General features: G+C 42.4%; 1 protein-coding gene across 1 annotated transcript in view; it reads left to right on the top strand.

Moving 5' to 3' along the window:
* Positions 1-4973: 4973 nt before the first annotated feature.
* Positions 4974-26082, top strand: part of LOC310853882 (uncharacterized protein) — a gene marked incomplete at its 5' end in the record, with an annotated part of 37625 nt that continues 16516 nt past the window's right edge. The window contains 8 exons of the mRNA XM_083758356.1: positions 4974-5012; positions 6105-6260; positions 6742-6884; positions 7010-7038; positions 7923-8078; positions 8711-8793; positions 8979-9006; positions 9235-9609. Coding sequence (XP_083614482.1) covers positions 4974-5012; positions 6105-6260; positions 6742-6884; positions 7010-7038; positions 7923-8078; positions 8711-8793; positions 8979-9006; positions 9235-9609 — 1009 coding nt within the window. The remainder of the gene's footprint in view (positions 5013-6104; positions 6261-6741; positions 6885-7009; positions 7039-7922; positions 8079-8710; positions 8794-8978; positions 9007-9234; positions 9610-26082) is intronic.

Below are 26082 nucleotides of genomic sequence, written 5' to 3' on the forward strand. Positions count from 1 at the left end.
TAGTCTGAATAAAACTCACTGCTAGAGATGTAGTCTGAATAAAACTCACTGCTAGAGATGATGTCTAAATAAAGCTCACTGGTAGAGGTGTAGTGGATCCATGCTTGGCTCACTGCTAGATCTGTAGTCTTAAAAAAAAGGTGATCTACCTGATCTAAAGTCTAAATGAAAGATGATCAGTGCTAGAGGTGTATTCTAAGTAAAAGGTGATCTAAATAAAAGTGGTCCTTCCTTCACAAAGCTCTGCTTGGTTTTGTGGAAGGAGGGAGGAGAGGAAAGTCCCCTAGTTGCTTCTTAAAATTAAACTGATGTTGAACTCCACACAGCACTGCGCTGGTGGAGCTGGTAAACATGTGCTAACGACACCCCCTCCTGGTGAAAGAGAAGAAGTCAATCACTAGGAGAAAAAAGTGAGCTCCTCTGAGCACATGTCTGCCAGGTCAGATAGGTTATCCTAGGAGCGCAGGTCTCCACCAGGTCAGGTAGGCGTAGGTTATCCTATAATAGCACAGGTCTCAACCAGGTCAGCTAGGTTATCCTAGGAGCGCAGGTCTCCACCAGGTCAGTTAGGTTATCCTATAATAGCACTGGTCTCAACCAGGTCAGGTAGGTTATCCTATAATAGCACTGGTCTCAACCAGGTCATGTAGTTTATCCTAGGAGTGCAGGTCTCCTCCAGGTTACGTAGGTTATCCTATATAGGAGTGCAGGTCTCCACCAGGTCAGGTAGGTTATCCTAGGAGTGCACTTCTCCACCAGGTCAGGTAGGTTATTGTGGGACAGCAATGTTGATATAATGTGTACCGATTACTGTGATGTTTGTACAAAATCTGTAGGAGTTATGTTTCAAAAAACTATTTTGCAGAAATCAGCCTCCTAGTGGCGCTGTAAGTGGCCAATGTGAAGAGGTTCTGCTCTGGCCGCCAGGGAGTGCGAGTGCCTCATGGTAGCAGTCTGTGCACCCAGTGACACGTCGATCGGTGTCGGAGATTAGCTGCTTACGGACGGTAAGCACCATGTGTCTGTCTCTGTCGGTTTACTGAGACCCATGCAGTGATTGGCTGGCAATGAAACATGTCACAGCTATTTATTATTTAATTAATGGTTCAGGTTTTTGTATACCAAATGATATGTATTTAATATACAAATTACGACACACAGTTGGCCTTGCAAGTTGCGTTTGTGTGTGTGTGTGTGTGTGTGTGTGTGTGTGTGTGGGGGGGGGGGGGGGGGGTTCATACAGGCAGCGAGGCAAGCGAGGGGAACTCTTTTTATTGGCTTTTCATCATATAACTATGCTTTCCATACGTATGGTTGAATTCTGTTTATTCATGTCGTAAAATTGGCGCGTTTAGAGAATATTTAAGGGTGTGTTATTTAAATAATGTTCAGTTTCAGCAGTGATATGGGCGTGTGCTAAAATCCACGCTCGAATTTAAGGCAGAATATACACTCCACAGGCCCTCTGTCTAAAAGGATATCACTGGTGAACTGTTGGACTGATCAATTCAACGTCAAACTTGACATGGAGTGTTTATATTTCTTTCGAAATTCATACCGGTAGCCTACTTCTACTCCATTACATTTCAGAGGTGAATATTGTACTTTTTTCACCACTACTTATTTGAAACTTATAGACTTAGAATATTAATACAAAACATAAATGAACCACTTAAATCCTATACTAAGGATATTTGAGAAAATAGCATGTGTGTGTGTGTGTGGGGGGGGGGTGACAATGAACATGATTGCTCTTGCCCAGTTAATCAATTCTTCACTGAATTATGATTAATTGTGAGTTTCGCTCAGGGGCAGGGACACTCACAGTCTTAGTGGGCCCAAACTGACCAAACTATTCATTGTCCTACAACACGTATCGACGCAATCAAACATTTGTGTCTGATTGCTGCTGGTGTTCGGCCCCTCCCCCCTCAACAAACAAAAATGTTTGGGCAAACCATGTGACTCCCATTGGAAAAGCATTGTGGTGGCCCAAAAAAACGACCAAACATTTGCTTGATTGGTGTTTGGTACGTGTGAATGAGGCCAAGGGGGTAAATGGCCCATACTGTGATCTAATCACACATAATAGAGACACCAATCTGACAATTCAATCAGGTTACAATAATCACCCACCAATGACCCGAGCATCAATCACTCTACAATGACAGACAATGATAGCCTAAAGTTTAGACTCTTGAAGGTGTATTTATCGATTCTGACATCAAAATCAATCAATCAACAATCTAAATCAGTCAGAATCGATAAATACATCTAGAGTCAAAATTTTAGGCTAAGACAATGACACAAAGGCCAACAAGCCAGGTATATCATATGTATAATATGTGCTATTTTTTACGAAGTAATATGGTATATTACTGTTTTGGCAGAGTAATACGTTACCTTTCTCGTTACACTGGGTAAAGTAATAATATTACAGACAGTAATATAATACTAGTCACTTGTTACTGCTCAACACTGATAATGTCATTCCCAAAATTGCGATGAAACATTGAAACAAAGCTGTTTATAAATTAATGGTTGCATACAATAAAACGTGTATGATCTAAATAATAACAGAGTCTGGGACAAGTGAATATACATAAAATAACTGAATTTGATGTTAATTGGCAATTGCCTGGTGGGAGGAGCTTCGTTAGTTTGTTGTATTAAAGGAGGAGATGTTTGTATCAAGCCTGCATTTCAGCATCAAGCCTGCCCAACACACTGTGTGACTGACTGCAACTACAACACATTGATTTTCATTTCTACAGACGAGGAAGTCGGATTCATCAGGACTTGTGACAGGTAAGGGTTGTAGACACGATCACATTGAATTGAAATGAACTGAACTGAATTGAATTGGCAGGAAATCCAACAAAGAAATGTCATGGTGTTCAGTATTTGATTTGATTTGTGGGAAATGTTAAATGATCTTACTGGAGGCTAGGGTTCTTAAAAGAAAACCATCACACACAGAAGAAAGAGATTTTTTTTTTTTTAAATATGTAATTTCACAAGAATTATTGGTATTTGTTGTAAGGAACAACCTTGTTTGAGACTTGAGGAAAACACACTTCACCTGGATACTGGACTGCAACAATGAGATCTGTTTAATTAATTCTACTTATTAACAGTGGTGGAAAGTAACTAAGTACATTTACTGTACTTAAGTAGTGTACCTAAGTACAATTTTGTGGTATTTGTACTTTACTTGACTATGTCAAATTTTAAGTACATTTACTTCTACTCCACTACATTTCAGAGCTCAAAATCTTACTTTTACTCCACTATAACTATTTTAAAACTAGTTACTTTGAGGTTTTCATTAGATTAGAAACCATACATTAACCACTACAACACTATATATTTTGGCCATGTGAAAATAGCAGATCTACAAGCTCATGATGTGATGCATTATGATCTTGTAGATCTGCTATTTTCAAAATATTTTGTACACATTTGAACTTATGAAATGAGACATTTTGTACAAGTACATTTTGATGCAGATACTTTTGTACTTTTACTTTGAATACGTAGATTTTGAATATGGGACTTATCCCTATAGATCATATACATTGCACTTTTAGGTAAGTGAAACAGTTGAGTACCTTTTTCACCGCTACTTATTAATGCCTCCAAGTACACATACATACTGTAGTGTCACGTTTCCTTTTAGTTTTTTCACATTCCATATTGTGAAAAGCCAAACCAGATCCCAAAGAGCAGGGAATGTTGTAATTCATACCCCTTTTGGGAAATGGTGAATTTGAGAATTTTCTGTATTGTTGATCATACATCATAGAGAGGGTAAACCTATCAAACAAATGTGATAATAATTATCATACATTTGCCAACACTGATGAAGGTACATTGTACAATACATGTAATAGGTTGAAGAATTAATCAGATTTAGTTTACTCAAGCACAAGCATCAATACTTGAGTTAAGGGTACAAAAAATTTAATATATTTATGGTACAAAAGTACCCCCCCTCCCCGCCTCTGAGTTGTAATTGTATAAGCACAAAGTATTAAAAAAAGAAATGCTCAAGTACTGTAAAATAGAACCAGAATGGTTCCTCAAACCAATGGTTCCTCAAATATCCCTTCTTGGGATGTCTCATTGGTTCTCTGAGCGGTGCTAAGTGCTCACCATAAAGGGTTTTGTGTGGAGGTCTGTCTGTTTGGAGCAGGTCAGGTCACACACGTGTTTCACTATCAATGACTCACCCCGTGAAACCTTTGTTTGATTCATTAATTCAATCACTCATTCTATTTCAGTGTTTGTGTTTCTCTTCAGTGAATAATATGCTACTGATTGGTGCGGAGAGTTTGGGCGAGAGGCAGAGCTGGACGAACATCGGTCAAGGTGCATTTGGTCAAGTCTTCAAGGCCAAACATCATGCGTGGGGATGGGATGTGGCCATTAAATTATTATGTCTCCAAAACAAGTGAGTGGAAAAGTTAGTGAGTGCTGATGTATATGATACAGATTATATTATTATTAAACCATTGAAAAGAATGAATCATATGTAAACTAAAAACCTAACAGTGGATTATCTATATAATGAAACTATATACTATATATATATATATATATATATATATATATATATATATATATATGTATATAGTATATACTATAGAGTGCTATGTCTACATAAAATACTATCTAAGTTACATAAGTTGAGCCTTTGCGTGAAGTCGTTGAGGCTAGGGCAAATGCTACAGCTAAGATGGAGTCTGAAGTGGTGGGTTTTCACACGGAAACATATGTTGCCTCCTTAAGGCATGATAGGCTATTTAGCCCATAAGCGAAACTGTGGCCACGAGGTCTCATCATGTGTCATCTTCAGGTCGTTCTCAAAAGAAGATTTGGAACATGAGGCCCGACTGATGCGACGTGCAGAGAACCCCTATATCATGAGGGTAATTGGGTTATATAGAGACGTGGGTAACGTGGGTATCGTCATGGACCTTATGGAGAGAGGATCCCTCGCCTCCTTGCAGGTCAGCTTTTTCACTCTCTTCACCGTATCAATTCTTAATAATGATAATATTATCATTATCGTGCAATAAAATCTATTTGAAAGCTGGAATGTAGACTGCACCCGGGTGAGCAGTGTGGGTTAGCGCCCCAGCCTGTGTCCTCGGTGAGGAGGAAGCCCAACAATCCTCGATGAGGCCTTTAGGAGGGCCATTAGAATCCACCATTCCTGAATGGAGTGCCTGGTGCTGGGAGTCTGGTGCAACGCACAGGTCCTGGGCCTGGTGAGAGCAGGAGTGGACCTGGTGAGACGTAGGAGGGGCCCAGACAGGAGTCAACCCACAAAGCCTAGTCCTTCCACGTGCCTGAGTTGACCTCAGGAAACATCACTGAGGATACGTCCAAGGTGCATCCATGCGATGTATTTTTTAGTTATAGTGTACGTACCTACATACGTATGTCTTTAATCCATGTATCTCGAGAACTGTTAGACAGTTAGACCAACCAACGTCAAATTCAACTCCTATGGGAGTTGAGTGCACACTGTTGAGCAGTTTGTACAGGTTGTCCACAACTGCCCGAGAAGGCTGCCGAATTTGAAGTCTGTCGCACGCTTCTCGAAATATCTGAACTACAAGTGCTCTACGTCCTGTTATAGCACCACCATGAGACCTAATTTTGCCAAACACATTGCTTAATATTATCCGTACACACTATATCCATACATCACGCAAATCGGTATACACTATCTCTATAGTCATGTGATCAGCACGGATCTGTCCGATTTCGGCATGCATATTCCCAACAGGACGATTTGTGTTTTTACCTATAACTGCACCGATTTGGGTAAAACTTTGTATGCACATATTCCATCCTGATTGGCTAAGATTGATTGATCTAATTTTGCAGGTGTGGCCCATTTTGAACAAAATGCAAAAGTCATGAACAGTGTCCAATTCCTGTGGAACAATTAAGGCCAGCCTTTTAACATTGCCCACCAGGAGGCACATTTTTTGCCAAAAAAACAAACAAACAAAAACTTTTTTCTAGTTTGCATTTGTGTCTGTGATTTATGAATTAAATGTTTCTGTTTTACCCCAACCCTCCCTTACCAGGAGAAGCTATACCGCACACCACCCTGGCCCCTGGTATTTCGACTGGTTCACCAAGTGGCTCTGGGCATGAACTTCCTTCACAGTCTCACACCTGCTCTCATCCACAAGGACCTGAAGCCTCATAACGTACTGCTGGACGCAGACCTAAATGTCAAGGTGAGTTGGGGGGGGGGGGGTGCTGTTCTTTGGTAATGGAACTGAACATAAGCGGCTTTGTATGAGGGAGCGGGGCTGAGCTATTGGGGGCGAGGGGGGTTATTGTGGCTTGAGCTGCAGAAAACGGTCTAATTTATAGACACAATTGACTAAAGCAATAAGCCACAAGAAGTGTGAGGTTACCTTGTATTTTATAATGGCTGAGAGGTGTGGTGAGACGACGCACAGTTGATCAAGGCAGTGTCCAGGCCTGGTTCAACAGTCTGATGGTAGCCGGGTAGACATTCTTCAAAAGTTGCATGTTCAAGCAGCCAATAATGTGATAGAGCTTGCCTGGCTGTTGTCGCAGACTTGCAATACTGTTACATCATCATTCACTCTTGCTCTCCCTCCTTACCCTCTGTCTATTCCTCCTACCCCCCCCCCCCCCCCCTCTCTCTCTCTTTCCCTCTGTTCATTTTTCACTCGGTTATTCATCCAGATCACTGACTTTGGCCTCGCCAGGTTTGAAGACACGGACACGGACCCTAATCTCGCTGGGGCGAAGACAATCTTCTACGCACCTCCAGAGGCCTTTGGGGTGGCGGCCATGGAGGGGGCCACGCTTGCCTTTGATGTCTACAGGTATTTATAATTCCCTTTGCCATTTTCTGTGGAACTGAAATTCAACCAGTGTGTCCCATGTGTGATAAGTGGACTATGTAGGCTAAATGCTGATCAATGATCAATGTCTCTTTTTTTTATTTTAGTTACGGGATACTGGTGTGGAGCATTTTAAGTGAGTAATTCTCTTTCTCGTCTTCTGTATTTTTTCTTTCATTTTCCTTCGTTGTCTTCCAGAGAACAGTAAGTTCTCTCTCCATCAATCTCTGTGTCCACCAAGACTTTTTTCCCCCCCGCCTGAAAACGACTAAATAACATATATGCTAATTTTCCTAATTCCGTACATGGGGTCTATTTAGCAGAACTGTCCCGTGCTATCCATGCTTCCCCAGCAGTCCTCATAGCATAGAGCGGAGCCCATAAGCATATCGCCTTTACGCTATTTGTTGTGTTCAAAAGTGATTCATTTTTTCATCAATGTGTTATTAGTTGTCATTACAAACACATCCATGTCTTGGTTGTCCCACACGAGCCGCCACAGTCCCGTAAATCATGTTTTGCGTTGAGCGATCGGCACAACTGCTAATCAAAGTGACTGTACTGACTACAATAACAGCGCATACTTTTACTTAAAGCTCAGGTCTGTAATGCATTATCATTATTATAAATCAATTTATAATGCATTTAAATGCATCATATAGCATTAGGACCATGCGTTATAAGCAGAGTTATGGCCATGTGTTATAATAAGCACTTATAATAGTTTATAAATAATATTTTGAGTTTTCATACATGATTATAAACATTTATAACGATTCTGTTATTCTGTCTTATAAATGCATTATAGACCCAACATTTAAGTAAAGTGTTACCAAAATGTGTTGGTGGACACAACACCTTAATCACTCATTGGCAACACAGGTTAGATTATTTGACTTATTGTTAATTCGACAATAAGAACAATTTATTAGAAACACATTAGTTGACAAGTAACCGATCTCATTATGTATAATAATTTCCATTCCTTTTTTTTCATCTATCTTCCCTCCGCTCTGTCAGATTCTGGCCACGGACATTTTAGGTTTAATGTCTGTGGGGGAGAAAGGCCACCCCTAGAGGATATTGATGGAATGCAGGCCGAAGGGCTGGACGAGCTGCTACAACTCATGAAGAAGTGCTGGAGCCAAAACAAGGAACACAGACCCAGTTTTACAGGTGAGGAGACTGACCTCCAACAACCATCACTTGGAAAGTAGTTTTTATACCTCCCACCTGTAGAGATACTGGCAGTGGTGGAAAAAGTACTCCTAGTAAAAGTATCAATACCGCAATGTAGAAGTACTCTGTTACAGGTAAAAGTACGGAATTCAAAATGTACTCGAGTAAATGTACAAAAGTATTGGTATCAAAATGTACTTCAAGTACCAAAAGTAAAAGTCCCATTTAAAGTTTTCAAATGTGCAATCTCGATGAAGTGTTGTTTTGTAATAATTATCAAACTAGCTAGTAACTAGCTAGTTTTCAAATACATGTAGTGGGATGAATGTACAATAAGTTATATTACACTAATTGAATGCCACAGACGAAAAACAGTCTAAGTCCACACTATTGATCCATAATGTATAAATTATAGATAAGGGTTCAGGACAACGAGGCCTTTTCGTGGAGGGGTCAGAATGAAATTTGGACTTAGACTGTTTTTTGTCTGTGGTACTCAATTGTGAATATGATCTTGAGGTAATTGTTTATCCTCCAAAATCACAAAGTCTAATTTGACCTTTGGGATACAAATAGGTTGGTGTATGTCCTGTAACTGTTACTCAACTGTGTGCCTGTGTTGTTCCCAGACTGCAAAGATGAGGCAGAAGATCTGTATAAGAAGCACAGGGATGGGATATGGGATGCCATCTGCCAAGTGCAAAAGGAGCTGGTAAAGAATACATGACGCATTATGAACTCGTTCACTCACTGATGTCTGTCTGTCCTTTCTTTGTCATATCTCCTCCCTCTTTCAAGACATTATGTTGTTCAATCAGACTTACTTGTTCAATTCATGCAACGCAATACCATACTGTGCATGTTGTTGAAATGAAATAACACGACTGTGTTCAACAGGATCGTGCTGGCAAGGATCCACACAGAGGTGAGTTTGTATTGTCCTTGTGACTGTAGATCAATGCTTGCGGAGGTGTTATTATTAGGAGTAGCAGCGTTAGTGGTGGTGGTTTTTAAAATACTACTCGAAGGAAAGGGGACTGGTTGACTCAGACTAGGGCGTAGCTGTTATGTCATTAAGTGTGTGGTGTGTGTGTGTGTGTGTGTGTGTGTGTGTTGATGTTTTTTAATGTTCACCGTCTTGTTCTCTCATCAGATGTGCAGGTGTGTGAACTCACATTGGATCCAAACACGGCACACACAAAGACCTTTCTGTCTGAGAACAACAGGAAAGTGACATGGACGAGTGCGGATCAGAAGTACACTGATAACCCGAACAGATTTAAAGACTTGAGGCAGGTGATGTGTAGACAGAGGCTGACCGTGACAAAACGCTGTTCCTGGGTGGTCGAGTGGAGTGGAGGCGTTCAGATAGCAGTGGCATACAAAGGCCTCCACAGTGTTGAAGGCGAGTTTGGACTCAACGAGAAGTCCTGGAGTCTGAAATGCGACGGCATTTTTAACACCGCCTACACCGTGTGTCACAATAAGAAGAAAACCGAGCTCCCCGACCGTCCCTCCTCTCGCTCCGGTAAAGTATTAGTGCGTGTTGACTATCGTGGTGGCTCTGTGTCCTTCTTCACGATGTCCTCTGACACTCGCACTCACCTGCACACCTTCCTGGCAGAATTCACTGAACCGCTCTATGCCGGGATTAGGGTGTGGTGGAATGACTCCTCTGCTGAAATGATACACAATGAACAGCCTCGAGGACAGTACCAAATGTCATGATTTATTGATTTTAATATTGTTTTGTCATTATTCTCATCTTTGTATTACTATGACAAGTTAAGTTGGACAAGAATTTCACGACTGCTAAATATGTACTGTACGTTGTTATGACAATAAACGTCAACTTATCTTTGAAAATCACACCTGTCCATTATTTATATTTTTAAACGCATAAATAATTGTGATTAATCACATTATGATTGTCTAAGACTTTTGCTGATTATGACTTGAAAACCTCAATGTTCAACATTATTTAATATACAGTTGTGCAATCATGTCAAGTAGTAAACAGTTGTATGTAGTGCCAACAGTGCAAACAGTATGTAAACCTGAGCTTTACAGTATTCAAAAGGGGGGGGGGGGGGGGGGGGGAGTAATTCAAGTACATTTGGCCACCCCCACCTCCTCCCAGGCCCAGGCTGTGCAGTAAAGCGGATCTCTGTCGGCTGCCTAGACACTAGACCATCCCGGAGTTGCAGACACACCATCTAAGACAGGAATACACACAACCATAAAATAAGTAAATGCATGAAGCTAATTTCACCCACTTTCTTTTTTTACTGTAACCTGTGATGACTATAATAACTATACACTTAATTGTTTTGTGCATTCTTACCCGTTTACATGGAAACGGCAGCATCAATAGCAGCCTCTATAGCATCCGCAGCAGCAGCGTTTCTATGTATTTATTTTACACTAGACTAGTGTAAAATAAATACATAGAAATGCAGAGAGACAGTGTAGTGTCTCAGTAAACTATAGGATCATAGAATGCAGAGAGACAGTGTAGTGTCTCAGTAAACTATAGGATCATAGAATGGAGAGAGACTGTAGTGTCTCAGTAAACTATAGGATCATAGAATGCAGAGAGACAGTGTAGTGTCTCAGTAAACTAGAGGATCATAGAATGCAGAGAGACAGTGTAGTGTCTCAGTAAACTATAGGATCATAGAATGCAGAGAGACAGTGTAGTGTCTCAGTAAACTATAGGATCATAGAATGCAGAGAGACAGTGTAGTGTCTCAGTAAACTATAGGATCATAGAATGCAGAGAGACAGTGTAGTGTCTCAGTAAACTATAGGATCATAGAATGCAGAGAGACAGTGTAGTGTCTCAGTAAACTAGAGGATCATAGAATGCAGAGAGACAGTGTAGTGTCTCAGTAAACTATAGGATCATAGAATGCAGAGAGACAGTGTAGTGTCTCAGTAAACTATAGGATCATAGAATGGAGAGAGACAGTGTAGTGTCTCAGTAAACTATAGGATCATAGAATGCAGAGAGACAGTGTAGTGTCTCAGTAAACTATAGGATCATAGAATGCAGAGAGACAGTGTAGTGTCTCAGTAAACTATAGGATCATAGAATGCAGAGAGACAGTGTAGTGTCTCAGTAAACTATAGGATCATAGAATGCAGAGAGACAGTGTAGTGTCTCAGTAAACTATAGGATCATAGAATGTATGAGTCTGCAGACATTTTTCAAAATTGTTCAAAATGTTCTAAAATTAAAATGTCAAAAATGTTTTAAAAAAAGCAGATGTACAATTATATAATAATATATAATTTTTTGAATAGCCAACATATAAATGGATAAAGTCTTTCAAATGATTGTGATGCTGAATTAACCCATTTTGCTGGGCCCGAATCTTTCTGGTTGGACACGCAGGACAGCAGTTGTTCTGTGGGATGTTTAGTTAACTTCGCTGTAAACTGCAACCTCACAGTGGAAAAACAGTTGTTATTAAATCCCTGTCATTAGTGTCATATGTTGTTGAGTGCTGGGGTCACATCATCACATGCCAAAAATAGCAGATCTACAAGCTCCCAAAATGTCACAGCGCAATGCATTGTGCAGCTTGTAGATCTGTATATATATATAATATATATATATATATAATTGAAGCCCTATGCATTGTTGGTGGCCAGTCAAAAATAGTTTTCAACATATTAGAGCCGTATGAATTGGCAGATGAAGTCCTCAGATGAGGGGAGGTCCCCAGCAGCACGCTGGTGTCGCTGTATGCGCTGCTGTTTTCTCCTCTCCGTGGTCTGCTCCTGGAGGTGTGCGATGCCCTCGTGGCTGATGGTGCTGGCTAGCCAGCAGGTGCGTGAAGTTGGCACCTCCAGCAAGCACCTATCGCACACAGGGAGAGAGGCATTCTATCAAACGACCAGTAGATGGCAGGCAAGCACTATGAAAGAGAGACTATTTCATGCCTGCGTCACCAAAGAATGCTCCTTCAGTGTTGCCAAAACAATTGTATTAATGACTCCCATCTGAAAATATTTTGTTTCACTTTTTATATAGGGCTCAAGTGGTCAAACTGCATGTTGGCTTCTTTTGGGCTTGTTTTCATAGACCTGGCCACTCTCACAAATTCTGCACCCGTGTGTTAAATGTCTACGGTTTTCATGTATACAAAACATCGAGTGTCAAATCGTGTAACGTATTATGACACTTGCTATTATTACAGTGCTGGTGCTTCCAAAGTGTGAACCTGTAGTCCTCTCTCTTCTGTCTCACCCTCCATTGCCTGCATATGGTTTGGAATTATTATCCCCCCCCCCCCCTATCAAACCCTCTCCCCTTGCTTGGCTCATTCAACTTCTGTTTTCACAGCTCATTCCATCTTTCCTGTGGGTCTCCACCAGGCTGAAGGCATGGATTTTACAGCAGTCGGTAACTTTTAGGTTCTTCCTCGTGGAAGAAATCTGCTGCCAAAATATTGTACGTTTTGGAACGGAGAGGCAAAATCTCATCAAATGCTGTAGTGAAAGATATTACATGTCATAAACAGATGCACAAGTAGCAATACCACAATGTGAGAATAGTGTTTCATTTAGCTAAAGATGCAGAGTGTTAATTGTGTGTATTGTTTTCAAATGTAGTGTTTCACAAATTCCGTTGTCAAAACTGTGCATAAGCAATCGGGTAATGTGGTTAAGAGTGTCTGCCGTGCAGGCCCGGCTCCATGAAATTACTGAGGAGGAAGTTGAAAATGGTGAGGCGTCACATCTCACTTTAATGTACAATATGTACATACAACTTAAACTGAGGGGACAGAATTTGCAACTGAGGGTGCCAGGCCCCAGCCCCCTCTGGCACACCTGTGGCGCCGGGCCTTCGTGAGACTGGTGGAGTTTTGCTAGTAGGCCTAGGAATAAAAACAAAGATAAATATTTGGAATCACGACTAGATGGCGCACCGGTAGAGCTGCCGCCATCACTTCAAGATGGCGTCAACGCTTTGTCTATGTAACACCTCAAACACGCATGTACTGTAAACATCAAACCCTGTACACTGCCCACGCTGCCACCCTTAGATCTCCATATATGGAGCTGACCTGTTCTGACATTCCATATCTTGATCTGCCCTCATCAAACCCTGTACACTCAAGATACGCTCTATATATGGCCAGTGCACACAACTTCGCCCTTTAGGGAGGTCGCCCTCAGGCGTCTTACTGGTTAAATAAACGGGTAAAGATGAGTCCAGGCTGAACACATCAAAACGCATCACCAAAAGTCTGCGGCAGAGCTCGCCATTCCAAAAAGCTCTAAAAAAAGAGAACATTCAGTTCATCCAGTGTGAGTGAGCTTCAGAAAGGTCCGTGGGAGCAGCGCACGGCCAACAAACAGTGGTGCGGCTCCAACAATATAGACTACTTTCTGCTCCAGCAGATAAGACGCTGGCGCTCTGACCCTCTCTCAACCCCATCTACAAGAGGTTGCAGGACCCAGGAACCAGCCGTTGTCCCCCCAATCAAAAGTTCCATTAACCTGGAGAGCCTGGCAGCTAATTGAGTGGATTGAGGCCCTAGATAGATGCGTGGGTGTGACAGCGAGCTGCACAGTGTGGCCACCGTCACCGTACGTCAGGGGACACGTCTGACACGCTTGTAATTCTTTTTGGAAAATAAGCTGAAAACAATCGTACAAAAGGGCAGCGGCCTCGGTTGAAACGTCAACACCATGGCAGTTTGGGTGCTACTATAATAACTAGGCTAATTTAGATTAAAAAAGATATTGAAAGATGGGCTACTTTGCCACTAGACCTGAACTCAAGGTTGGAGGCAGTTAAAATAAATGTATTATCCAGATTGCTCTTTCTATTCTAATCCTTGCCTGTAGAGGTCCCACAAGGGCAATTTAATAATAATAATAATAATAATAATTAATGTAATATTATTAATAATAATAATAATAATAATAATAATAATAATAATAATAAATAAGCCTATTGGCTCTTCCTAAATTGTTTATTTATACAGTATTAATCATGCATCCTTTTTTGTAACACAATTACACAAAATAAATAAAAACTAAAAACGAAACATAAACATATTGTAAGGTGTCAGACACATTGTCAGACACTCCCTAGGCACTCGGTACTCTGTGAACGCAGGTCACATCTCCCCCCCCCCCCCCCCCCCCCCCCCCCCCCCCCCCCCCAACACACTCCTCCGCAACACAACATAGCAGCTGCAGGAGACAGAAGCAATGCATTGACGCTAAACTCCAGTATATTTGGGATTGAAGCAGTAAAATAAACAACTCATAATGTCGAGTGGAGTTGTCAGTATTGTCAGGGAGTGAGAACTGTTAAAATACAATGAATACATACATCCGTGACAGCTGAACGAGAAGTTAATTAGCCTAGTATCAACGTTCTTTTAATTTCGAATTAGCCGAGATATCCAGGTGATAGCTACGCTGGTTAGCTGCTTAGCGTTAACATTTCCTCCTGCAATGGAGCTGACATTTGACTTCACTTGGTAAGGCAAAAACTATGAAAGCAGAAAAGCATTTGTTTAAGATACAGTATCTATGTGTGGATATGTTCTTTAATTCAGCTGTGTTTAATTGTTTTTTTTTGATTGATTGATTGAAATATTTATTAACAGTTTGTAGAATTTACAGTACATTTTAAGCACAAACAATACAAAGACTGTCAACTGTGAGTGGACGACCCAATTAAGCATTACACTTGTTTACAACAGGGTCCACATTGTTCAATTCATCAAAACATTTAAAGACATACAAACATTTAGAGACATACAAATAGACATTTCTATGTAGCTAAATTCATCATATGGGAAGCAAAAAAGGGAAAAGATACAATATACAGTGAGGGAAAATGGGGTGGGGGGGTGGGGGGGATTCAGATTTTACAGAGGCCAGTTTCGAATTGCAGCCATCCGTAGGTGCCCTTTGAGAGCGGTTTTGAAGGAGTCAAGGGATTCACATGTCTTAATGACTGTTGGTAGGGCGTTCCACATTTTGGTGGCATAGGAGCGAAAATAATTTAGTCCCTTGTTTGTGCCGAATCTGGGTTGTACATGGTTTGTTGCACTCCCTCTGGTGTTGTGGGTGTGGACTTCGTTTACATTAAGGAAGTATTTAGACAGGTACATGGGTATCTTGGTGGTGTATCGAATCTTGTGGACCAGACCCATTGCAAGATGCTGTACTCTGTCGACGACCCTAAGCCATCCCAGCCTGTCAAAGTGGGCAGGGGTGAGGTGGGTTCGGGGGGTGAGGCCAAGTAGGAGCCTGACCAGTTTGTTTTGGGAGGTCTGGAGCCTTGTTTTAAGGGCCTTTGAGGTGCTGTGGTACCAAGAGGTGGATGCATAGTCAAAGAAACCTTGTACGAGGGCTCCTGTTAAGGTCTTCAAGGTGTTTTTGCTGACCAGTGAGGAGATCCTGTAAAGGAATCTTGTTCTTTGATTGACTTTTTTGATTACGTTGGTGGCCATCTTATCACCGGAAAGATTGGCCTCCAGGATGGAACCTAGGTAGGTAATTTGATCTTTTCGTGTGATAATATTGTCACCCACTCTAACCAAGAAGCCATCTGCCTTGCTGAGATTACTATTTGATCCGAAGAGGATGGATTCAGTTTTTCCCAGGTGTAAGGATAGTTTGTTATCAGCGAGCCAGGTGCAGATTCTACCGAGTTCAGAGCTGAGGGTCTTTTCAACCTGCAGTTTGTTCCTGTCCGAGACCAGCAGTGCTGAGTCATCTGCGAACAGGAACAAGTTGCAGTCACAAGCTGAAGTCATGTCATTAACATATATTAGGAACAGTAAAGGCCCTAGTATGCTTCCTTGTGGGACGCCACAGCTCACTGGGAGGGGAGGGGACAGTGTTCCGTTCACCTCCACCATCTGTTCTCTCCCCTCCAGGTGCTATGTTTAATTGTCAAATTGCAATGTTGCTGAGGCAACATGCAGGCATAGTAAATAACAAAGCAATGAGTGAGTGAGCTTTGTGCAGTCCAGGAACTCCCAGGGGTCCTTGACTCCTTGAGGGGGTTCCAGTGGGTCCCCAGTCCCCACCATAGAGTAATCAACACCCAGCTAAATTTGTCAATAAATCAGTTTAACACTAGTCTGTACCCCTATGTTATACTTCAGCTATTCAAAATAAATAGCCGATCTACAAGATAAACAACGCTTGTCGGCCATATCTTTGAAAAAATAATCAACTCAACTCCTCAACTCAACTCCTCAACTAAATACTATAGGTGTCTGACTGTCTGTCCACCGTGTCCCTATAGCACCAATTATTCTGGGTAGCCTGGCTGGCATGGCCAGACTATAATATCAGGTAATTTTCTTTTCCTGTGGCAGATTTGCCTGGTTTCTTTCCAGGCGAGAACAGGGGTGCTTCAGCCTTGACATGAAAACTTTTTTCAGAACGTGTGTGTGCAAAAACCACATATAATAAGCCATATAGGCATTTTGATTATCGCATTGCTGAAAATAGTTGGGAGAAATGGAATTAGTATAACTTTGTAATGCTACTGATGTTTGTGCGCAACACTCTTAAAATTAAAGTATTGCATTGTGGGTTTAGCTGACAGGCCCTTTTTGATGTCAATCAATCAAGTCACCTAATTCAAGTGGCACATGCCAAAATATATATATAAAAACCTAAAATGTAATACATTTCAATAAATGTTATGAGAAATCTAAACTGTGTGCACATGCTCTGTCTGTCTGTCTGTCTGTCTGTCTTTCAGTCAAGGCTATGTTGTACCTCCCTACCAACTCTGGGCCATCGCAGCCATGTAAACGGGTACAAGAGCCAAGGTGATGATGAGTCCAGATGGCAACAGTGAGGAGACTGACACAGAGGTGTTGCAGGGGAGGAACACCCTCGCTCACTTCCTCTTCTTTTTTGTCCCAGACGACAGGCCATCAGAGGAGGAGAGCAATAACTTCAGTATTACACCTAGGATGTCTAGAGATGACTCCCTGGTGCAGCCTTAACAGACCTAGAGTTTGCAGATGATAATTACCTACTACCTGACTATGCGGAGCAGGCACAGGTGCTCCTGACCAGGGTGGAGACAGTGCGCCAAGGATGATCTTGCGACAAATGCCAAGAAAACAAGGTTATCACCCTGGCGGACCTCTACTGACAACAGGTGTCAAAGTTGTGAAAGAAGTCATCAACTTTAATTCTGCGGTCAACGCAAACCTATAGTGAGTTAATCACTTGCATGAACTAAGTGCTCTGAATGGCGTGCAGTGTGTGGAAATCACCACAGAGTACCTAGGCCTAGGGAGTGTCTGACAATGTGTCTGACACCTTACAATATGTTTATGTTTAGTTTTAGTTTTTATTTATTTTGTGTAATTGTGTTATAAAAAAGAATGCATGATTAATACTGTATAAAGAAACATGTTAGGAAGAGCCAGTGGGCTTATGTATTATTATTATTAATAATAATTAATGTAATATTATTAAATATTATTATTATTATTAATCATTCCATAGCATGGATTAAATTATGCCTACCACCCCCCACCATATCAAACTCTGGTTATTTTCATTGACTGTAGTTTGTTCTCCTGTTACAGCTGTGAACGCTGGACCCTGAAACCTGCCCTACAGAAGTCACTGGCCACAGTGCTACACCAGAATGCAACGTGCAGTGCTAAGTTATCAACCAGCACCTGTTTGGGGGGGTTTACCAAGTGAGAAGATGGCACCCGGGAGAATAAGGCTGTCGGCCGTCGACACCGGGAGCTCGCGATGACTGGAGGGCTAATCCGAAGTCGAACTAGACAGAGAGACTCTAGCTCTGCATGTGTTCCAAAGTTTGACCCCTGGCCATCACTACACAACCGATGAAGTCAAGTAGAAGACGACTCAAGGTTGGAACCTTCTCTGTTAGTTTTCTTTGCTGCTGCTGCTGGTGTTGTATATGCTCTGTCTGTATAATAATGCGATTCAAGCTGGTGCTATATTGCTGTCATATTGTGTTGTATGTTGTGTACAACACTGTCTTATTGGGAGTGGACTGGCAGAGGAATTGAAGGTGAATCTAAATGGTGTGCTGTTTCTGTTGTTTAATGTAGTGAGTGACAGGGTACAGTATGTTTATGGGGGTCACTTCAAGTATCCTATATGTGAGTTTGCTATTTCTTTTAAATTCAAGCTACAGGTTTTGGCCTCTAACATAGCATTTAATTGGAAATTGCACTATTGTCACTATATTGGGAATGGATCCAGTGTTTCTGGCCATGCCATGGAATTGAAGACCTACACAGTATGTGTTGTGGTTGATGTTGAAGTTTGTAAGTTGTGACAGGGCGGCTGTATTGGTTGGTTCATACGATTGGCTTGGTGGTCTGTCTGTCTGTCTGTCTGTCTGTCTGTCTGTCTGTCTGCACACCGTAAATGCATGTTGCATGAACATATTTAATTTCTCCTCGGATTCCATTCTGTAAAGGACCATACATAAAACGGTGTCTGGAATGTTTTTAGAACACTGATTTTGACCAAAGAGGGTGGGAGAAACCAAGATATCCACACTTCAATTGATGTCCTGTATCTGTGTCATGTGGGTTTTTAGGAGACCAGAAGTAGGATGTGAGTCTCTTAATTCCAATGGAGAAGTGGAGTGACCACACACTCACTTAGGAGACCATAGCGGCAAGGGGTGGGAATGGCTATCTTGGTATATCATGACTCACATGGGAGTTAACATTACTGCCCAGTGCCCACCATTTTCCAAAGCACATCATATTGTGTGTGTGTGTGTGTGTGTGTGTGTGTGTGTGTGCACACCGCGGGAGGGACAGACACGACTGCATGTGTGTGACAGTGTGAAATTACCTGACACAGCGCAAGGTGATTCCCCCTCCTGTTGTCACTACAGCCGTGGGATTTACACACACACACTCAATACCTGTCTAAGCGCAGCAGATATACCTTGTGGATATGTTGTCGTTGAACAAGCTGTTTAGAGGCCGGGGGGGGAGCGGATATATCTTTGTAAACACAGCGGTGAGCAAGAGTGAAACGGTTCATCCACAACGAGAGAGAGAGAGAGGGATGAAGGGAAGTGGGGATAAAAAAAACAATTAATCCATTGTGACAAACCTGAGCATCCTCAAATATTGAGGCACACACACACACACACACACACACACACACACACACACACACACACACACACACACACACACACACACACACACACACACACACACACACAGTCAACATGATCGGTTCCTCCTCAGTGCTTATTGCTTACAGTCATGGCTGTGCTCCTCGTTGTCAGATCCGATGCGTCTCCGTTTCTCGGCCTTCCCAGAACCAAGTGCCTGCCTGCGCACGTCTCAGTCGTGACAGTGTGTGTCCACGCACACATCTCAGCCTTGCGGCTGTGCTGTGTGTTCACATGCGCGTCCCAGTCTTGCTGGTGTTCTGCTGTGGCGGTGTGTATATACCGTGAATTCCTGGCACAAATCGTCCGCCTGTAAACACATCTTAATGCGTTCCCTGAGCTTTGGTAAGATGAGAGAATGTCAATGCAGGCCTGACACCGAGCCTCTGAACCACCGATCGATAGCTGACATTACACACTACGTCTTGACAAGCCCTCACAGTCACTAGCATGAAAGATCTGCATTACCAATGAAGTGTGTGTGTGTGTGTGTGTGTGTGTGTGTGTGTGTGTGGCGCGCATGATTCATGTGTTTAATTAATGCTGACCAGTTGTGCTTACATTTTGAAGGGTGATTAACCAGCTGTATCACAGCCCTAACGAACCCTATTAAAATAATCCAAAATGTTGACGGAATCAAAATGAGACTCCAGAGAATGCCGAGTTGATTTAAGTAAATGTTTCTGGTGGTAGATATTTACTGTTTAGACTGATAATAGTTTCATGGTTTATCTACGACCCTAGATTACCAATATATCCATTTGATGTATTACTTCATCAAAGGTAATAGAGCATGCACACTCTAGCCCAGGTGCTGGACAAATGGCAGTACAATAGAAAGAAATAGAGTCCGCAACACTGGTAAGGAATAACTCGGCTCCACTGGTTTATTAATTCAACGTTTCGATCATTGGGATCTTCTTCAGGAATCGTGTGACAGGGAATGGGTGTGCACCTTTATATAGGAAGGGTACAGCTGATTGGCTATAAATGATGAGAGGTGACTATACTGCCACCTGAGCCCAAACCAATTATCCATTATCACAATAATAATAAACATGACTGGGTTTAAATATACAAGGAACAGCATGTATACACAATATGCAATATATATAAGCACAAATACACAGACTGAATTCAGTATAGGACACAAATAAACATGTCATGCATATAGCACAACGTGATCACGATCATGATGGAGCGGGCGCGGGTCTGGTGTGTGTGCTGTTGGCCTTTTGCGTGTCCCCAAAGTGTAGTGTGTGCATGTCAAGGACCCCCAAATTAAAATGATTTGGGCCGCATACATAATCCTTAAAATAAACAAGGAAGCTAGCTCTCTGCGTTCATCTGCTTGTGAAGCAAAAATACATTATGAAAATTATAGTAATTTGTTCATGGTCAAGGCTATTGGACATGGTGTAACATCAGAAAAACTAATAAGAATTGATTCTTGGTTTTTAAGAACATATTCATTCTGCCTAATGAACCGGCTAAACATTGATCAAAAACAGCTCTCTGCTTTGTCCCGCCATGGAGATTGGCAGCACTTTAAAGAACTACCATATATCTCTTAAATTACTAAATTGCCTGAGTCGTGGACGGTGCTTTTTATCGTGGTGGGGGCATTAACCCCCCCCCCCCCCCACACACACACACACTCTCACACACACGTAAATACAGTGTTTAATCCTCATCTTGACTGACAATGTTGTCAGGCCCTAAATGGACGAGGTTCTTCGTTATGCCGCTATTAGGCCTACGCGTGTTTCCCATTCGTTCTGTGGCACTTTGGATTACTCAAGATTGTCGTAATCCTCCCTAAATCCCTCGTTGCATTAAATATTTCCGTCAAAACACGGCAACAGAAAAGCAGCACTCTGCCACACCGCATGAAAGTGGAGATCGTTCCGACGTTTGTTTGGCCAGTCCGTTTCCCCTCGTTGCCCCCCTCCTCCTTCATTCAATGCTCTTATTTGTCAATTTAAGTCTGACAGTGTCTTATTTGCGTTTGCAACAGTAATTTATTCCTGACGAATGGAACCTCTGTGCCTCCATTAATTCACTTTATATTTACTGACTGCCTGAGTCAGTTTGCTTTGCATTGACACAGAGAATCAATAGTGGTTGTGTGTGTGTGTGTGTGTGTGTGTGTGTGTGTGTGTGTGTGTGTGTGTGTGTGTGTGTGTGTGTGTGTGTGTGTGTGTGTGTGTGTGTGTGTGTGTGTGTGTGTGTGTGTGTGTGTGTGTGTGTGTGTGTGTGTGTGTGTGGGGGGGGGTATGTATTTGTTATTGCTTGTGTTTGAATCTGTTATGTCTGAACATCATGAGATGTAAGCAGACGTGACGAGCCGGATGAAAAACGCTCCACACAGGCTGGTCTCTGGCGACAATATCAGAATGTCTTTTTTTCGTCGTCGAGTGAAATGAACGTCTGGGCATCTGTCTTGATTGCGCTGGAGGCAAGTTACATAGTTTGATAAAAGGAGAGAGAGAGGGGGGGGGGGTTGGAGGCAGAGAAGAGTGGGAGGGAATACAGGGAAGAGCAACAACTGTGTCTTAGTACTTTTTAAATTAGGAATTCAGTATTGCAGACATGGAGGTGCTTGTCTATTTCCACCACTATTCTGTACCATTGGCAGTTCCATCCTGCCATTATACTCAGGCAGGTATGTACAGCAAGTTATTCTTGACCATGTACAAATAAGTACAACTAGATAATGTAATGTATAATGGCCGTTTTCATAGGAGTGAAACACTATGCCTACAGTACGTGAACATTAAAGCAATGCTGACTGATCACATCGAACACAACCACGTCTGCTTTTTCTACTAGTGTAACAACAATTTTATTTCCATTGTTGCATGCTTTTTAAACCAAGAACAAGGTGGATACAACAACACAGCTCATCAGCCCTAACATCATGACTGCCACTCAGACACACATTTTCCACCACAAACGAAACTATTTTCTATCCCTCCCAGAAATGGCCTTCTTTTTTTTTTTGTCTTCCTCTTTCTCAACGTCCCCTGCAGCTACACAGACTGTGATACTTGACCATTTGTGTTCCATGCCTCCAGTGGGCGAAATCCTCATTATATAAACACCCCCCTTCCCCACCGATCCTCTACAAAAAGGCAGTGTTCCTACACCCTGGAACCAGCAGATTCATGAGGAGACACTGATCCTGAGTAGAGATGTTGTGTTCAGTGCTGCAGGGCCAGTGCTGTCATGTTAGAGGCCCTTTGACCGTCGCAATCTGGCCCGCAAAGGTAGTGTGACCGCTTGGGAAAACAGTGTTCCCGGTTCTATCCCGGGGCCCCCCTGCGGGTTGGTTAGTAGTGTTGAAGTGTCCTTGAGCAAGACGCTGAATGCTTAACCGCCTCTGATGAGCAGGTCGGTGCCTTGCATGGTTGCCTCTGCCGTGGGTTTGTGAATTTGTGTGTGAATGTGAAATGCTATAGGACAGGTCGCCGTTTCCCAAACAGCGAGTACGTATAGGACCCAATCTTTATGGGGCGTGATTATAAATAAACTTAATCAATTAAAAACAATTTCAACATTTTTCAAAAGCATTTAATAAATAAAATCTAAATCAAATGACCATACAAAATAAATACATAATAAAAACTTTAAGAATCATTGTAGATCTGCTATTTTCAAATTTGGGTCCAGGCAGGGCCAACATCTATATTTTCTCTTTTGGGTATTGAGCTAAATTGTTTAGGTCCTACTAAAGTGGTGTATAAATACTCCCTATACCATTTGCATGATGTATCTTATAGAATACAGATCATCGGTCAAACAAGGCATTTTACTGAAGCTGCAGTATACGTGCAGAGAATCCAAAGTGACTCGACCAGCTGCAGTGTCCCAGAAAGGCCAGTGATGTCACTGTACTGTAAGGCAATATGATACACATCTCTCTCTCTCTCTGTCTCTGTCTCTGTCTCTGTCTCTGTCTCTCTCTCTCTCTCTCCCCCGTGAACTTTGTGACATATGTGGACATGGAAGTAGGTTACAGTTTGATTTTTAGGACATACAGATACCCCCACATGATCCTGGCTGGGTTCCTGCATATTAATCTCTCCAACGCGCGCACACACACACACACACACACACACCCTGCAGGACATGACTGTTGGTCAAAGTGCATGAGAAGCCTGGAGAAGCCATCACATAGCTGCACACTCAAACGGTGCCCCCCCCCCCCTGTCTCATCCTGTCCTCTCGACAGATGTGCTGTGTTTGTTGGTTTCCCTTCCTGAAGGTATAATGGTCTCTGACCTCTGTGTCACTGATGACCATGGCCACCACCACCGCTGCCCTCCCCTCGTCATTGTCATACCGGTGGCGCTTGTCACAAAAGCATGTCCCCCCCCCCACCCTCCGCCCGTTTGAGGCTGAGCTGCGTTGAGAGGCTCAGTGCCCCGTGACCAGCGTTGGACGAAGTTAGTATAGTAAAGTATATGAAGTGTTGATGTGGTTAATGTATACGTTTTGTAATAATACATTTGGTTCTGAGATGTAGTGGAGTAGAAGTGAAAGTATGCAAAGTTGGAAGTCCAGTAAAATAAAATAAAAAAGTATTTGTTAAAGTGCCGTTTTTATGTGGACATGCCCACCAGTTCATTAAGTATGCCTGGTTTGCCTGGTGGGTCGTGATGGGTGGTGATCCACCTGAACTGAAACCCACAGCTGCTGCTGCTATGATAAAGCGGGAGGGGTTAGGGGAGGGGAATGGGGATGATATTGTGATATCACTATATCACCTTTTTCATTGGCATGTTTGTCTGTCAAGGTTTCAGCCTCCAGGAACAAACCCTAAATACAAAGGGTAGACATAATTGCATATAACAACAAGGGGTCACCTCAGAAACGCATGAAAAACTGGAAGAAAATCATGGCACTCCATCTTTAAGTGTCTCTCCTCCTAAGTTGACACAGACAACAAATCAGCACACATCAACTTAGCTATTTGGGGAAATAAGTCCCTATTCAGACTATAGCAGCCCAAATCTGATTTGTGGCCTATCTGCATTGGAGCTGCATTGTTTTTTAACAGCGAAAAAAGGCTAATCAGATTTGAATGACATTCCTTGTTCAGACCACATATAACCAATCTGAGTCCAAAACGGATATTGGAAATCACATTTGAGATGCCAGTCTGAAAGAGGCCAAAGCGTGCCCTGAAGTCTCACAGTGCAGTTACATGAGAGACCCTCATATGGTACACATTTCACGCAACGACGCAACGACGGCTAAATCCCACATGCTGCGTTGAAAGGTTGTCAGGTCCATTCCAGGATTTATAAGGCCACTCGGATACACAAGGGCCACGGTGTTGACGCGGCAGGGGGAAATATTTCACTGTTAAATAAACAGCAAAGGGGAAAAGTGGGCTTACAAAATTCACCTCTTTTGCAATATAAACAGCATTTTTCTTCTAAACTGTGTACTCGTCTGCAATAGTTCAGCTGGTGGAGCTCAGGTCTTTGCTCAGCGGAACACGGCAAACAGCGTCGATGTGAGTATCACTCACGCCGAGCCCAACGTAAATACACTTCAAGGTAACAATCGAGGGTTGTGTACAATATGAAGGAATGCTAATTATCTCTCTCTCTCACACACACGCGCACACACACAAACCTCTGCCATTAAAGGTTTATTCAAATATTTACATTTCTCTTTCGTAAAAATATAACAAAGTTATACAGTTTTGCCATTGTTTAGAAGGATTTATAAACGAGGGTTTTTGTGACAGGTGGCGAGGCAGAAATGAGGAGATGTCAGGCGGCGAGGTAAACAGAGGGTTCCAACAATACGTATAGTGAATTGTTTGGAGCGTGAGACGTAGCAACGCACAAGAAGCCTCTTAAAGACTGCATGCATTTCCTCATTTGAGAAATGAAAACTGCGTGTTTATGGCTGATTCTGTGTGTGTGTGTGTGTGTGTGTGTGTGTGTGTGTGTGTGTGTGTGTGTGTGTGTGTGTGTGTGTGTGTGTGTGTGTGTGTGCGGGTGAGAGTGAGACGGTGTAACAAGAATTTCTGAACATGGATGGGAAAAAAAAACAAGAGCTGGTCAGGTCTGGAAATGTGTGTGCATTTGTTAGTACATGCATTATCCTCATATATATATTGAGGATGAGATGATACGTCTCAAGGGGCTATCCTCTAGTCTAAAGGAAATAAAATTTCAATATATATAATCCATTACAAAATTACACATCAGCAGTGTGTGCGTGCATGTGTGGTGTATGCGTGTGTCGCTGTACAGTAGGAGTGCAGTATCCTCACATACTCCCTGGAAATCCCAGGTGTGTGTGTGGTCGGGGGGGGGGGGAGATAAAGGCCTGTAAATGTGTCATCTCATGTCTTTTCTCTTCTCACGGTGTGGCAGTCACTTCCTCCCAGTTTAAGATACTAACATAATGGAATGTCTGCATCTGACCTCCAGGGCGGCGCCATAGGAAACATTCTGCAGTACAATCACAGGTGTTTTGTTTGGAAACAGGTTTCACTGAGCGTTGATTGATTTTCAGCTCTGTGCTTTCTCAGACGTGTGTTCTTCTGTGATGTTGGCAGTTGACCAATGGTGACTCATGTTTTCTCTGGGACCCCTCGCTATAGGACAATATTCATTGTTCGACATGATTTAGTCCAATGTGGCCTGTCATTCCCTTACTGTAGGTACTGCATAGGTCCGTACAGTTGGGAGTTAAGTTTCTTGTCTTGCATACGGACACCTCATCACTTAGCTGGGGTCAGGAATCGAACCAGGGTCCTTCTGCTCACCAGGCGTCGTCCCT

The sequence above is a fragment of the Protomyctophum parallelum genome (assembly GCF_964188405.1).
Source record: "Protomyctophum parallelum genome assembly, chromosome: 23".
Classification (NCBI taxonomy): Eukaryota; Metazoa; Chordata; class Actinopteri; order Myctophiformes; family Myctophidae; genus Protomyctophum; species Protomyctophum parallelum.